Genomic DNA, 17,132 nt, shown 5'->3' on the forward strand with positions numbered 1-17,132 from the left:
CACTACTTATCCAGTTTTGTTTATGAAACGTTTTAACATCTTTCTAGCTACATAGTGCAAAAGCAGCTTCTTTGTGAATTTTATTTTAGAGGAAGATGGAAAAGCTCTGTGGAAGCTGGCAAGATGTAAAAGAGTTTACTTAGAAAATATAGACAAATATCACAATAAGACTAGAAATGGTGACAATCTGCTCTCCCTCTAGGGTTACTGTTTCACTTGTATACCTGTCCATTCCCAACTTTCCAGTTGTTTTCTTTATTGAGATTAGGTATCCACCATTAACTTACTGGAGTGGTTAGAAGAAAGATATTTTGGCCAGAAGGATTCTGGACCTGGGAGACCCTGTTTCTTACCATATTGAGGGAGTCCTATTCTACTATGAGACCCTAAGAACTTTGCAATGAAGAAAGAGATAGATTTTATGGTTAACTTAATCAAATTACAGTGGACTCTTTGTATTTGTGGGTTCTGTATCTGTGGATTCAACCACCTGCAGATAAAAAATAATTGGGCAAAAAACAATAAATAAAAATATAATATACAATTTCTTAAAAATACAGTATAACAACCTACTACAGTATAATACATGTGTAAATGGTTGTATCAGGTATTATAAGTAAACTAAAGCTGATTTAAAGTATACAGGAGGGTGTGTGTCCGTTATATGAAAATACTACACTTTTTTTTATCAGGGGTTTGAGCATTCATGGATTTGGTATCCACAGAGGTCCTAGAATCAATCCTCTGTGGATAGCAAGGGACATCTGTATTGCTTATAAAGTTGATTAGTTATTACAGATTTGTCTTGGTTTTTAAAATGGTTTTCACTTTCAAGTTATACCTAATTCATATTTATTTATATTGTTGGAGGGCAATGCTGGTAGGAGAAGAAGACACTTATTTTTGGAATTGGGATCATACATTTTATAACCTATTGCAGAGAGAGAAAATTTGTGGTGTTTTTAATCATTCTTTATTAAAACAAGATTGAAGGGCAGCATCAATTTCAATAATTTTGTGTAATTTCCATTTATTTTATTTCCTAAAGGAGTTGAATTATATTAAATTTGCACAGCTACCAGTTTTATACTACCAAACACAATAGATTATGAAATGATTCTTTAAATGAAGTCCCTCTGTAGCCTTCCAATAACTAGCACCCTGGTGACATGATGATCATGGAGTTATCTGGATACCTATGAGACTGTAGCACTATTATCCAAAATTTGTGTCCTAATATGTCAGTCCATAATGCTGTATGACAGACTGCTCTTATTTCTCTATACACCACTGTATTTTAAATTTAAAGGCAGAAATGAACGCTAGATAAATTACTATGATTTAGGATCACTTCTACACTCCCCTCACCTTCCCAATATTTTATAAATCCCATAATATTTTATAAATCCAGGTGTGGCTTTAATTACAAGATCTACTTTTTTAAAGAAAATTATTCATGATTTTTTAAAAAACATCTAACACACTTTCCACTTATTCCACCCCACGTAACCTTCAGGTTTTGTATCTGTGCCTGGTACCAACTGGTCAGCTTTCTGTCAAGACTGCCTTTAATATACTGTCAGTTCACTTCATGAGTCCCCAAAACAGTTAAAGTTGATGCAAAAGCCAGTTGTTCAAAGATTCTATTGAGAGTAGTTTATTTCATTCTTGAGCATCTGTAAAGATATGCTCCATTGCGAATTAAGCCTTTTTAGTGACAGAGCAGGTGATGACAGAACCCCATCAGCCTTATCAGGAGAAGTTCCCTGACCTCATTATTGCTAATGGATCCATGGTAATTCAGCCTGTTGTGAAATCTCATGTTCAATTATGCAGGATAATGAGTGACTCAAAACTTAATATGTCTCAGCTATCGTCCTTATGATAGTACTTGTACAGCTTCTTTCAAAAGCGAAACTAGGTTTTAAGTAGAATGGTTCACTTTTATGTCCAAACAGAAGTTATCACTAATATTCAGATGACCTGATTTTAAAATAAGACAGAATTGCTCTATAACTTTATATTTCACTGATCCTTTTGTAGGAAAGTTAGGACAGGTTTATTCATTTTTAAGTGTTAATTCTGGAATTCTAAAAGTATGCAAATGGCATTTGTCTTTGGATTCACAAAAACTCTAGATATTCAGAGTTTGAATTATTTAAACTCCCACAACACATGCACTTTTGCTTTTCAAGCATGAGTTATAATTTAATTAAAAACTTCTGGTGCATTGCTAGCAGTTTAAATATTAATATGTTCCATGGATCACTTTCGATTATCTACCGTCTTGAAATTCTTGAAGTTGTCAGATTTTTAAGATTCCCAAAGTTGCACTTGGAATTGTCTGTTGAGGCAAAGGGGACTGTGATAATTACACACATCCATTAGGATCAGCAGAGGAGATAAACTTTGGGGAGGCTTAATGGGCATGTCTCAGTGACAGCTAGCAAAGAGCATTTGGCATGATTAAGGATGGATTTGAATGCAGTTGAAAATATACTCTCATTATGGACACCCAGTGGAAGTTGCACTACAAATGTTAAATTCCCCAGAAGAAGAGTAATGTGGCAAGGAAGCTTTGAAATCCACTGTGGCCATCAACCAAATTATTCTCTTTCCTTTATGTCTTTCTGCTGTCAAAATCACTTTGTGATGCCCAGTTCAACTCCCTACATCTCTGAAAAGAGGCAACCTGTTGATCTCTGTATTTCAGATTGTCCGAAGATACATTAAGGATTGGCTTGAGAGAAAGAAGCCTCCTTTTGGTGCTGTCAGCAGCAGTGTACTCCTCATGATTATCTACACAACCTTCTGTGACACGTTCTCTAACCCAAATATTGACCTGGATAAATTCAGCCTTGTTCTCATACTGGTCATAAGTAAGTTGGAAAATGGGATAGCCTGGCTATCCCTCAGTCTCCTCAATAGCAATGCATAGCAATGTGTGTTCTCTAAATTCATGTCTAGTGGATTTGACTAATTTGACTAGAAATGAATGCTTAATTTTATATTACATTTACTCAGTGACTTTATCATGTGTATTTGTTTTTTTAAGAAGCGGTTTTATACTTATATCTTAATTTCATTTGTTTTTGAGTCTGCTGCCCCATTTTCTGATTTACAGTAGTTAATGTAAGATGAGAGAAGCCTTAATTTCTGTCAGATGCAAATGTTAGATTGAGCACTGTGTCATCAATTTAGTTTATTATAACTTTAAACTGATCTTACCCCTATTGTGATTTAAAAACAGATTTATAATATATGATGTTATTATTCCTAAGTATAATAACTTGGCTGCATTGGTTAAAATGTGAATATTTACATCATATTTTCTAGTAAAATTTACCCAAAGTAATATCATTTCATTCTGAGAAGCAGCAGACTACAAAATGCAGGAAACTGCTAAAGCTCAAAAAGCAACCTTTTGTTCTATTTATCTTGTAATCACAAAGATAACTGTTACTAATGTTGTAATATCAAAGAATCTTCTGTTATTCTAAAGTATATTATATGCTGCTACATTTATCATATTTTCTAGAAATATTCATAGTATAAACCAGCTCTTTCTAAATTGACCAAATTAAATAACCAAATCTTAAAGAGGCTTTAGATTTTCCCTCAATAACAAAGAGTGTGTCTGGGGATATCATCAATAAGAACAGACTGAGTCCCACTAATTGAAGTGATTATTTCAATTTAGCAAGATATGCTTGTTTGGTTTATTTGTTTGTTTTTCTTTTTTAGTTCCTGTAAGTTTGAGATAAAACAAGTATACCAATAAGTACGCTACAAATACTGCTTTTAGAGTGCTAATTTAGATTCAATCTTTTTTTCTTCAGTATTTTCTATCCAGCTGAGTTTTATGCTTTTAACCTTCATCTTTTCAACAAGGTAAGTGATTTGGTATCTCTTGCTGTTGTTAGTTTTCTAAATGAGGAATCATGCTCTCTACTTGGCTATATGCCACTTTTTTTTCTCCTGTCTCCCTGACCATTCTGCCTCTCTTCTGCCACCCTCAAATTGTAGACATTACAAAGGGTCTTTCCTTGGCCTTGTTTCATCTATCCACATCGGGTGCTTAAGCAGGCCCTTCCTTTCTACTGGCTTAAGCTGTTAGCTTCATACTGATGATTTTCAAGTATACACCATTTACTGCAATGGTTTTTTTTTTTTTTTTTTTTAGTTTAAACCCTATTTTTCAATTACCATTTATGTATCTTTACTTGACTGTCTTAACAAGACCTTAGACTCAAGATATTCAAAATGGAGTTAATGTTTTCCCAAAAAACATTAACTGCCTCTTTCTCTCTTATTTCTTTCCTTATTTTTAGTGGAACAACCATCCTCAGAGTTCCTCAAACTGGAATCCTTCACATCATTTTTTAAATTTCTCGATCCTACTTCTATAATATTTTTCCTGCTCCCAAAGCCACTTCCTTAATTCAGGTACTTGTTGCCTGTTTCTCTCTAGGCTGTTTCAATGGATATCTTACTGGTAATTCCATTTCTAGACCCAACTCTCATTATGCATTTCATGGTGCTTCCAATGACTAGAATTCTGATAATGGCTCTCTGGTTCAGATATCTTCAATGGTTATCCAGTGCCTATAGAATGAAGTTCGTTTTGGGGGACAAGGTCCTCTAGTCTATTTTCCAGTCTCATGAACCAATACTATTGTTATGCTGTCTAAGCTTTAGGTTGATGTAAAATCTTTGCTGCTCCCTGCAAGAACCTCATGCTTTCTCATTTCTGTCCCTTGCTTAGGCAGCTCTCATATCCAAATTCATCTCCATGTCCTGGTTCCTCCTTCTTGTTCTTAAAAGCTCACCTCAAATGCAAACTTTTTTACCTTTATTATACATTACAAATATTATTCAAACTTTTGGCTAGAGAAAGTCACCACGGGGAATGCCACAAGTAAGAGGTGATTTCAATCTTGCACTGATAATCAAGCATCCTCTGCTTGGTACAGTAAGCCAACCTGTATTCAGTTCAAAGAAGAAGAACGAACTTCCCAAGAGAGTATAGAGCAAGGATTCGTGGAAATGATGGGGCATGACCTGAGCCATGTAGAATGGCTAAATGTTCAGCAGTCAGAGATGCCAAGAGGGAGTTCTTGGTGCAAGAAGATGCAATAATGCAAATGTGGACACATAAAAACAAGATACGGTGAGACAATAGGAGTAGAGGAAGATTAGAAATAGTAACTGAAAAGGTATATTTGAGCCAGATTGCAAAGCCCGTGAATACCAGGCAGAACCAATGAGTAAACACAAGGGAAAGAGCCTATGCTGTTCATAAGTCTTGAAAAAGCATCAGTGCAGTGGATGGTGCAGGCCTCATATTAGGCACTTGGCTCTCACAGCACTTGGTATAGCACTAGGCTGATTGTAAACAGTCAATAAAAACTTATTGATTGATGTAATTTGAAGCGTTTTTCCCAAGCTTGTAGTTGTGATTTATGAAGTAAGAATAAAGCCTGGAGCCATTAAGTCATAGAGAAAATGTGACTTAATTGGGTGAGTCTGAGAGCAGGAGCTATTTTAAAGTTCTTTTTTTAAATGGCTTGTTGTATCACCTTAGAATAGACATTTGCCTTTCAGTGGCAGTTTGTTTGCTGGTCCTTGTGGCAAAAGTGATAATCAGACCCACTGCTGCTATCAGATGAGGTAAGATGTAGATGTCCTGTTAGTAACTGAAAATTTTCTTGAAAAATAGAGCACAGAAGACTGTAGAACAGCCACTACTGGGCTGCTAAAGGAGACATGGGTGGCAGAGGTACGAAGCCTCGTTGAACTAAAATTGAGAATTTCCAGCACAGAGTAGACTGGACTTTCATAAGGCTCTGTGATTTTTAAATCCTTCTTTTCTTTCTTATTTTGCATTTACTGAGGTTCTTTCAGGGGTTTTGTCTTGTTTTGTGAGACAGGGGCTTGCTTTGTCACCCAGGCTGGAACGCAGTGATGCCATCATAGCTTGCTGCAGCCTCAAACTCCTGGGCTCAAGTGATCCGCCCACCTCAGCCTCTCAAGTTAGCTGAGACTACATGCAAACACCACCATGCTTGGCTAACTTGTAATTTTTTTGTAGCGACAAGCTCTTGCTATGTTGCCCAGGCTGATCTTAAACTCCTGGGCTCAAGTGATCCTCCCGCCTTGGCCTCCCCAAAGTGCTGGGACTATAGGCGTGATTCACCATGACTAGCCATCTGTCAAGTATTTAACTTCTTTGACCTACAGTAACTTACACCTTCTTTGATAAACAACAGCATATAGAACTTCGGTAATCATGCTCCAGAGTAAAGGTTTCATAGCCACACAACATTCCATTATAATAAGGGAATTTTTCAAATGAACATAATTTAAAAGATGGTTTTCATATTCTGTTTTCATGCTTAGAAACCCTATAACTCTAAGGATTTTATTGGAGGAATGAAAGATGTGAATATTTATTAAACCCTGCTTCATGGCAGGCATTCTCTTAGGGATTATACATGTTATTTCATGTAAGTGTGACAGCAAAAACTGTAGTACTATTTTATTGCAATTTTGGCAGTTGAGGACCTATGCTCAGAGTAGTTTAGTAACCTGCCTAAAATAGTTTAGTAACATAACCAAAATCAGATAGAAAATAGGACACCTTAGAATTGACATCCAGTTCCATTTGACATTTTCAAAAGCATTTGCCCAGGCCTTTTCCACTGGAAACTATTTCAATTACTTTTTTTATTATTAAGATCTTACTTTAAGTTCTGGGTACATGTGCAGAACTTGCAGGTTTGTTACAAAGGTATACATGTGCCATTGTGGTTTGCTGCACCTATCAACTCATCATCTAGATTTTAAACCCTGCATTGTCCTAATGCTCTCCCTACCCTTCCCCCGCAACTCCTAAAAGGCCCCGGTGTGTAATGTTCCCCTCCCTGTGTCCATGAGTTCTCATTGTTTAACTCCCACTAATGAGTGAGAACATGCAGTGTTTGAATACTTGTTTTCATTAGGGAATTTGTAGAGTGTTTGACTACACTCTTCAAGTTCATACACAAACAAGTTAATCAAAGATACCAGGACCTACTGGTTTATACTCTGCTGAGTTCCATTTTCTTTTTCTACTTTTTGTTCCTTCCTGCAGAGGGCAATTAGTGAAAATGTGTATGTGTGTGTATGCATGCATGCACTTTTCTTTCTTTCTTTTCAGTTTTCTCTTACCAATTCAGTCATTCTAAAGCCAATTTGGGTATCAAAAGACAAAATTCTCAGCGTGGAAATCCATCTGTCTTTTGTGTGTGTCTGTGTAGCATGCTACTATACTCTGATGATGGAAGTTTAGCATAAAACCAGGAGACACCCAGCCTAGAAAATTCAACTTTCCTGCAACACACTGCTTACCTGGTTAGCATTTCTTATATTTACCAACTTAATGTGTTGCCATGCTAGTGTGTATTTAAAATAGATTTGAGAGTTATTACTCTGTGTTCTTGTTTATTCGTCTACAGAATAGTGTCAGAGTTAAAAAGTCAAACTGTGGAATAAAACAGACTTGAGCTTCAGATCTACTTAATAACTGTTACTTTTGTCAGTTTCCTTACGTATCAAATGGAGGTAGTAGTAGCACCTATCTCACAGGATTATTAGAAGAATTAAATAGTGTGCACATCAAGTCCTCAGCATAATACTAGCATATAGCAAGTGCTCAATAAATACTACAGAATATTTATTACACCAAACCAGCTTATATTGTATTAAAAACTAATGATCAGGCCAGGCACAGTGGCTCACACCTGTAATCTCAGAACTTTGGGAAGCTGAGGCAGGTGGATCACTTGAGATCAGGAGTTTGAGACTAGCCTGGTCAACATGGTGAAATCTCATCTCTACTAAAAATACAAAACTTAGCCCGGAGTGATGACGTGTTCCTGTAATCCTAGCTACTCCAGAGGCTGAGACGGGAGAATCACTTGAACCTAGGATGCACAGCTTGCAGTGAGCTGAGATCACACCACTGCACTGCAGCCTGGGTGAAAGAGTGAGACTCGTTGTCTCAAAACAAACAAACAAAAAAACAACTAATGATCAGATTTGGGGCATTAGCTTTGCTAGCTTTGTAATATGTTATTTTTTAATTTACTCTGTCCCAATTGCTAGGAAATGAGTTGATTCATCAAGCCAAGAATCAGCTATCCAATGACCTAACCATTCTGCAACTTTAGGGAACTGCAAATTTAAAAAAAAAATTGTTGAAAAAGCTTAGAAAAGGAAAGCAGTAACTGGGAATATTTTAAAAATATATAAAAAGTTTGATAGCCTGATAACTAGAGTAACAGAAAACTATATTGTCATTAGAGTGACCAAAGAAACTGTTAATAAAAGAAAACAAATATTCAAATATTTGTGTATGTGTTTTAATTCTGATCAGTACATTTCCAGTAAGATATCTCAATCCACCTTTCACGATAGCCCTGGGAGAAGCAGGATGGGAGAGGGAGAAAGGGAAGCAGGGAAGGAAGATGGGCACCATCATTAATGGTAAGTTTCCTTACCATTTCAGAGGAAGCCATTGAGCTTTGGCACCCTGGGTAAACTTGTTCAGTGCCACACAGCTAAAAACGGAAGAAGTCTTCTCTGAAAACGAGCAGAGACAAAACACAGGTACAGAGGTTAACAAAGGAGAGGCTTCACATGGAAGTTTTCTCCTCTGAAAATAGTGGGCTTAAACAGAAGTATCTCAAAGGACCTTTTCTGCTCTGCATTCTGTGATTCTACTAGTAAAACCTGACATGTTTTCCTTTGTGGGTACTGCAAAGGAAGGCAAAGTAAACATTCTGTGGAAAACACTGATTGAAAGCTTTGTAAGAGAATAAAAAGACCAGTTGGGAAGAAAAGGAAATAAACATCTCAAGAGAAGGCAAAGTGATCAAAAGAATCATTAAAAACAGGATAAAAAGAAAATCAATATTAAAAAGAGATAAGGTAGAGTTAGAAAATAAATAGTAATGTGATTCCTTTCAAGAATGTGAGCAGACACAATGGAGATGTTAATCAGTGAAAATAATTTTAGTCATTACTACTTAACTATAATGTACAGGACACTTGATTTTTCTGGGTCTTGTCATGACCTTGTAACATAAAGTCCCCCTGGACAGAGTGTGGCTAAGGGTGGATTATTTACCAAGACAGCTGTCCTCGCCCATTACATTTTGTAGTGTTTTTTGATTTTAACATTTTCTTTCTCAGATGGCAAACTTACGACCAAGGTTTGGGGCAACCAACTTACTAATTGTGTGACTTTAGGGGAATTGTTTAACCTACTTGTGTTTCCAGTTCCATTTTTGGAAAAAGCAGAGCAATAACACTATCTGTATGGCTATTCTGAGAAGGAGGTAATACTGGCTGCAATGTGCTCAGAAAAGTGCTCAGTAATGCTTATGGCATGGTAATCCACCACGCTTAGGAAGAGGGTTAACTGCTCTATCAGCTTTCTCTGATGTACAGCACTCTGATCCTGCGTAGCTAGAGTACAAGTCAACCCTACCTAGGAGGAATATTGTTTTCAATCTTAAATGTTCCATTTCATGCCTTAAGGTTCTAATCCTCCCTTTCCTCTGATGGACTTTTTGTCAATAAGACTATAGAGCAGTGTTACTGAAAGCAGTGAGCTAGAAATCTCCCAGTGTGGCCCTAGCTTTGGTCCCCCTATCTGAAACAGAGGACAAGTAAGTATATCTTGCAAATATCCTCTTTAGCCACATTGCGAATGACGCTCTAATGAGCAGCAGCCAGCACCAGATTAAATCAGAGCCTCCTTGACCAGAGGGACATTGGAAATGTGCTGTAACCTTGAAAAAAACAAGTTGTCAAGCAGAACAAAGTTTACTATAGGAGAAATGTACTGCCAGAATCTCTAGGAAGAAAACCAAATGCATAAACCCAGATGCAGCCAGGTAAACAAGAGCTACAAAAGACAAAGTTTTTGAAGTGCTCCCAACACCACAAACACTGCTGGACAACATCCCTCACCTAGGCCAGATGATCACATTACATGTTCTACAATCACCAGAGGGCATGCACTCCTGCATAGAAGTATTTTTAGTCATTGTGAATTGACTGTAAATCATATTTTCCAATCCGCCAATTTCAAGTTTTCCTAATGTCTTTGATTCCCAGGCCTCGGAATTAACTCAAAATTGCCTCACGCTTTATAAAGAAAGTAAAATCTCTCCATAAGTTGCCTCTGCTTGCCCACTCTCTACCTGAAAAATCTCCGTGTTTTTCACTCCCCTTGTCTACTTACGCTTTCAGCTCAAAAATGATAGTAAATGCTCTGCTCCAGCTAACATCTTTATTCTTGTCTTCTGAGGCCTCTGTTCTGAGGGGACCTGTGTTCATCAGGTATTTCTATCTGCTGTGTCTTCATTCTCTCTTTATAATCATGTTCAAATCTCCTGTGACCCTTTTCTACCCTTTGCCAGATTTCTTGAAAACACAATTTTTCTCACCACTCCAGACATGGTCCTCCTCACCACTCCAAACACGGTCTTCCTCACCACTCCAAACACGGTCCTCCTCACCACTCCAAACTCGGTCCTCCTCACCACTCCAAACTCGGTCCTCCTCACCACTCCAAACTCGGTCCTCCTCACCACTCCAAACTCGGTCCTCCTCACCACTCCAAACTCGGTCCTCCTCACCACTCCAAAAACGGCCCTTCTCACCACTCCAAACATAGTCCTCCTCACCACTCCAAACACGGTTCTCCTCACCACTCCAGACACAGTCCTTCTCACCACTCCAGATACAGTCCTCCTCACCACTCCAAACTCGGTCCTCCTCACCACTCCTAATACAGTCCTCCTCACCACTCCAGATACAGTCCTCCTCACCACTCCAGACATGGTCCTCCTCACCACTCCAAACTCGGTCCTCCTCACCACTCCAAACTCGGTCCACCTCACCACTCCAAAAACAGCCCTTCTCACCACTCCAAACATAGGCCTCCTCACCACTCCAAACACGGTTCTCCTCACCACTCCAAACACAGTCCTCCTCACCACTCCAGATACAGTCCTCCTCACCACTCCAAACTCGCTCCTCCTCACCACTCCTAATACAGTCCTTCTTACCACTCCAGATATGGTCCTCCTCACCACTCCAAATACGGTCCTCCTCACCACTCCAAACACGGTCCTCCTCACCACTCCAAACACGGTCCTCCTCACCACTCCAAACACGGTCCTCCTCACCACTCCAAACTTGGTCCTCCTCACCACTCCAAATACGGTCCTCCTCACCACTCCAAACACGGTCCTCCTCACCACTCCAAACACGGTCCTCCTCACCACTCCAAACACGGTCCTCCTCACCACTCCAAACACGGTCCTCCTCACCACTCCAAACACAGCCCTCCTCACCACTCCAAACTTGGTCCTCCTCACCACTCCTAATAGGGTCCTCCTCACCACTCCAAACTCAGTCCTCCTCACCACTCCTAATATGGTCCTCCTCACCACTCCAGATACGGTCCTCCTCACCACTCCAGACACGGTCCTCCTCACCACTCCAAATACAGTCTTCCTCACCACTCCAAACACAGTCCTCCTCACCACTCCAAACACAGTCCTCCTCACCACTCCAAACACAGTCCTCCTCACCACTCCAAACACAGTCCTTCTCACCACTGCAAACTCAGTCCTTCTCACCACTCCAAACTCAGTCCTTTGCACCACTCCAAACTCAAGTCTTTCTCACCACTCCAAACAGTCCTTTTACCACTGCAAACTCAGTTCTTCTCACCACTACAAGTCCAGTAGACATCAGCATCAACTCCTTGGCCTCCTTCCCAAGGCTCACTGGGCCTCTTCTTCAGTTTTCTGTTTTCTTAATGCCTTAATACTCCTCTTGGTCCCATGTGCTCAATGTTTCTAATTTCTCTTTGATTCTTCCTTCTCTCTCAAAGCAATGATAATAATATCCATATCCCCTATGATGTGTTATGCATTTACATTGTGCCACATTCTTAACAAGCATTGGCATCTATCCTCAAAATTGACCCTAATAGTCAGGCAGTCTTATATTCATTCTACATATGAGCAAAAGGATGGTATGGAATTAAAATTAGGTGTGTTTTCTCCAAAAGTCTCCACTCTTGAGCTGTTGGAAAGTAATATTGCACATAATAGTTGAGAAATTCTTTTCGCCCTATCTCCATGTCTTTTGCCGCTGTCTCCTGTCCTCACTCTGATTCTTTAGGCCCTTAGAGCTCCCTGCTTCCTGCCCAGCCTCACCATCTTCAGTCTTAGCCCATGCTGTGTGATCACTCCTCCTTAAGAATGGATCTACTCATATTATTCTACCGTCCCAAGTCCTTCAGCAGTTCCCCTTATCCCATCTTATCAAGTCCATACTCCTGACCATAAGCCAGCATCCCTGCACACAAGTCAGTCTGAAGAACGTGTTCTTTGCTAACTGCCCCCTATACGTCCAAATTGCAGTCTCACTGCTCCCCATCTAAAACACATATCTTCATGTGTCTAAATCTATTCTTTAAGGCCCAGCTTAATTGTTATTTTTTCCCAGAAGGTTCTTTGTGCTCCATCATCATCTCCTACTTTCTCTGCCAAGCTAGAGGTGATCTTTCTCTTTCTGTCGCAGAGCATTCTATTTCTCTCTCCTCTTTCTCATATATATCTCTAGGGCTTTCATCTCCCAAGCCCATGCATTTATAGAACCTTATGGAAATCCTTCCCCACTAGGCCTACTGTGAGTAATAAAGGAATGAAGAAATATGTAAGCCATTAGTACAGTGTTTAAAAAACCAGAATGGTATCATAATATCAATATGAGAATAAAATGTAGAAACAATAAGCCAGTCTTATTATACTTAATAAGAGGTTATGATATACATCTGTGGGGAATCCTCAGCTGAAATAAGACACCAAAAATTCAGTTTGAAAGTTGTTATCAAGAAAGAGCTTAGAAGTGAGACTGGATAGGAAGCAGAAACATGCATGCCTTTTCACAAGAGAGACCAAAGGGCCTTTTAAATATTCTCCTGACACAGGCACAAGGGATGAGGAAAAGGGAAGGACTCTTCTTTCCTCCTGTGAGTGTACAACAAGAAAAACAGGATGTGGGATCTATTTAGGGAAGAGTTTTCTCCCAGCAAAAGTAGTGCATGGGGATGAGATTACTAAGGGAAATGATGGGGTCTCTTTCATTAGAGAGCCTTAAACATCGGGTACATTGTTGTATCTGCAACTGTATACATGGAGTCAGTTTCTAGAGCATTTTTCCATTTGCTAACTCTTCTGTCAGAGTTCAGGGCAGGGAATGAATAGATGCTGTGCAGTCAAATCCTGATATCCTGACTCCATGGGAAAGAATAATGTCTAAAATATAAGGGCACAATCATAACAATGACAGTTTTAGCTTTTTTGGCTTTCTAAACCCTTATCTAAAATAGGAAATCCTATTATGATATCCAACTCTCAGTACTGACTCCCCACAACATTTAATCAGTTTTGACTGAGGTTTTTTTTTTATGCTTAACATAGTATATAACAATAGTAGAATATAGAATATAGTAAATAAGAACACAGGCCTAGAAACTAGAATAGACTCTACTTGAATCTTGGCTCTGTCGCTTACTACCATGGGCCCTGAATAAGTTATACACTTCCATGTGCCTTAGTTTTTTCATCTGTAAATAGAAACATTGTATCACTTGCATTTTGGGATTGTTGCTTTCACATGTAGAGACATTAGAGAAGTGCCTTATACATGATATGGCTCAAAAAATGATAATTTGTTGTTTTTACTAAAATATATGTTAAATCTTTATTCATACCATTTATGTCTTAAGTGTGTGTTTGCTGCCAGAATGTTGTATTTCTCCCTGAAAGAAATTTTTGTAGTTATATTAATCCTTTCAAGCCACTGGATAAATATCAAGTAGTAACCTTAAAACTTAGCTAAAAGAGTTCCTTGTTCCATTTTGTTAATTTATTTATTTACTGTACTTTAGGTTCTGGGGTATATGTGCAGATCATGCAGATTGTTGCATAGGTACATACATGGCAATGTGGTTTGCTGCCTCCATCCCCCCCATCACCTACATCTGGCATTTCTCCCCATGTTATCCCTCCCCAACCTCCCCACCCACCACTGTCCCTCCCTTGGTACCCCCACAACAGACCCCAGCGTGTGATGCTCCCCTCCCTGTGTCCATGTGTTCTTGTTGTTCATCACCTGCCCATGAGTGAGAACATGCAGTGTTTGATTTTCTGTTCTTGTGTCAGTTTGCTGAGAATGACGATTTCCAGATTCATCCATGTCACTACAAAGGACACAGACTCATCATTTTTTATGGCTGCATAGTAATCCATGGTGTATATGTGCCACATTGTCCTTGTCCAGTCTATCATCGATGAGCATTTGGGTTGGTTCCAGGTCTTTGCTATTGTAAACAGTGCTACAATGAACATACATGTGCATGTGTCCTTATAACAAAATGATTTATAATCCTTTGGATATATACCCAGTAATGGGATTGCTGGGTCAAATGGAATTTCTATTTCTAGGTCCTTGAGGAATTGCCACACTGTCTTCCACAATGGTTGAACTAATTTATACTCCCAACAACAATGTAAAGTGTTCCTATTTCTCCACATCCTCTCTAGCACCTGTTGTCTCCAGATTTTTTGATGATCGCCATTCTAACTGGTGTGAGATGGTCTCTCAATGTAGTTTTGATTTGCATTTCTCTAATAACCAGTGATTATGAGCATTATTTATATGTTTGTTGTCCCCATATATATCTTCTTTTGAAAAGTGTCTGTTCATATCCTTCACCCACTTTTGGATGGGTTTGTTTGCTTTTTCCTTGTAAACCTATTTTAGTTCTTTGTAGATTCTGGATATTAGCCCTTTGTCAGATGGGTAGATTGCAAAATTTTTTTCCCATTCTGTTGGTTGCCAGTTCACTCTAATGATTGTTTCTTTTGCTCTACAGAATCTCTGGAGTTTAATTAAGTACTATTTGTCTATTTTGGCTTTTGTTGCCAGTACTTTTGGTGTTTTAGTCATGAAGTCCTTGCCTATGCCTGTGTCCTGAATGGTTTTGCCTAGGTTTTCTTCTAGGATTTTTATGGTGTTAGGTCTTATGTTTAAGTCTTTAATCCATCTGGAGTTAATTTTAGTGTAAGGTGTCAGGAAGGGGTCCAGTTTCTGCTTTCTGCACATAGCTAGCCAGTTTTCCCAACACCATTTATTAAACAGGGAATCCTTTCCCCATTGCTTGTTTTTGTCATGTTTGTCAAAGATCAGATGGTTGTAGATGAGTGGCATTGCCTCCCTGGCCTCTATTCTGTTCTATTCATCTATATATCTGTTTTGGTACCAGTACCATGCTGTTTTGATTGCTGTAGCCTTGTAGTATAGCTTGAAATCAGGTAGCGTGATGTCTCCGGCTTTGATCTTTTTGCTTAGGATTGTCTTGGCTATGCAGACTCTCTTTTGGCTCATATGAAGTTTAACATGGTTTTTTTCCAGTTCTGTGAAGAAGGTCATTGGTAGCTTTATGGGGATAGTGTTGAATCTGTAAATTACTTTGGGCAGTATGGCCATATTCACAATATTGATTCTTCCTAATCATGAGCCTGGAATGTTTCTCCATCTGTTTGTTTCCTCTCTTATTTCGTTGAGCAGTGGTTTGTAGTTCTCCTTGAAGAGGTCCTTTACCTCCTTTGTTAATTATATTCCTAGGTATTTTATTCTCTTTGTAGCAATTGTGAATTGTTTGTTATTACCCACCATCATGACTTGGCTCTCTGTTAGTCTGTTATTGGTGTATATAAATGCTTGTGATTTCTGCACATTGATTTTGTATCCTGAGACTTTGCTGAAATTGCTTATCAGTTTAAGGAGATTTTGGGCTGAGATAATAGGGTCTTCTAAATATACAGTCATGTCATCTGCAAATAGAGACAATTTGACTTCCTCCTTTCTTAATCAAATACTCTTTATTTTTTTTTTTCTTACTTAATTGCTCTGGCTAGAACTTCCAATACTATATTGAATAAGAGTGGTGAGAGAGGGCATCCTTGTCTAGTGCTGGATATCAAAGGGAATCCTTCCAGTTTTTGCCCATTCAGTATGATGTTGGCTATAGATTTGTCACAAATAGCTTTTATTCGTTTGATATATGTTTCTTTAATATCAAGTTTATGAGAGTTTTTAGCATAAAGGGCTGTTGAATGTTGTTGAAGGCCTTCTCTGCATTGTTTGAGATAATCATGCAGTTTTTGTCTTTGGTTCTGTTTATATGGTGGATTACATTTATAGGCTTGCATATGTTGAACCAGCCTTGCATCCCTGGAATGAAGCCTACCTGATCGTGATGGATAAGCTTTTTGATGTGCTGTTGCAATCAGTTTGCCAGTATTTTATTGAAGATTTTTGCATCTATATTCATCGTGTATATTGGCCTGAAGTTTTCTTTTTTTGTTGAGTCTCTGCAGGGTTTTGGTATCAGGATGATGTTGGCCTCATAAAATGATTTGGGAAGGACTCCCTCTTTGTGTTGTTTGGAATAGTTTCGGAAGGAGTGGTCCCAGCTCCCTTTTGTACATCTGGTAGAATTCAGCTGTGAACCCGTCTGGACCTGGACTTTTTTTGATTGGTAGGCTATTAATTGCTGCCTCAACCTCAGGCCTTATTATTGGTCTATTCAAGGTTTCAACTTCTTCCTGGGTTAGGCTAGGGAGGGTGCCAAGTGTCCAGGAATTTATCCGTTTCTTCCAGGTTTACTGATTAATGTGCATAGAGCTGTTTGTAGTAATCTCTGATGGTAGTTTGTATTTCTGTGGAATCAGTGATGATTTCCCCTTTATCATTTTTTATTGCCTCTATTTGATTCTTCTCCCTTTTCTTTTTTATTAATCTGGCTAGCAGTCTGTCTATTTTGTTGATCTTTTCAAAAAAAAAAACAGCTCCTGGATTTATTGATTTTTTGAAGGGTTTTTTGTGTCTCTATCTCCTTCAGTTTTGCTCTGATCTAAGCTATTTCTTGTCTTCTGCTACGTTTTGAGTTTTTTTTGATCTTGCTCCTCTAGCTCTTTCAATTTTGATGATAGGGT

The 17,132-nt window shown here is 38.7% G+C and overlaps 1 protein-coding gene across 7 annotated transcripts in view; it reads left to right on the forward strand.

Moving 5' to 3' along the window:
- SLC10A7 (solute carrier family 10 member 7) overlaps positions 1–17,132 on the forward strand; it is a 291,318-nt gene that overhangs the window by 239,534 nt on the left and 34,652 nt on the right. For all 7 annotated transcript variants that reach the window (XR_013532873.1, XR_013532874.1, XM_035292871.3 and 4 more), the window contains 2 exons: positions 2,714–2,879; positions 3,840–3,891. Coding sequence is in view for 5 of the 7 variants with exons in the window: in XM_035292871.3 (XP_035148762.1) it covers positions 2,714–2,879; positions 3,840–3,891 (218 nt within the window). In the remaining 2 variants the exon portion in view is untranslated. The remainder of the gene's footprint in view (positions 1–2,713; positions 2,880–3,839; positions 3,892–17,132) is intronic.

Source organism: Callithrix jacchus, chromosome 3 (genome assembly GCF_049354715.1).
Source record: "Callithrix jacchus isolate 240 chromosome 3, calJac240_pri, whole genome shotgun sequence".
Classification (NCBI taxonomy): Eukaryota; Metazoa; Chordata; class Mammalia; order Primates; family Cebidae; genus Callithrix; species Callithrix jacchus.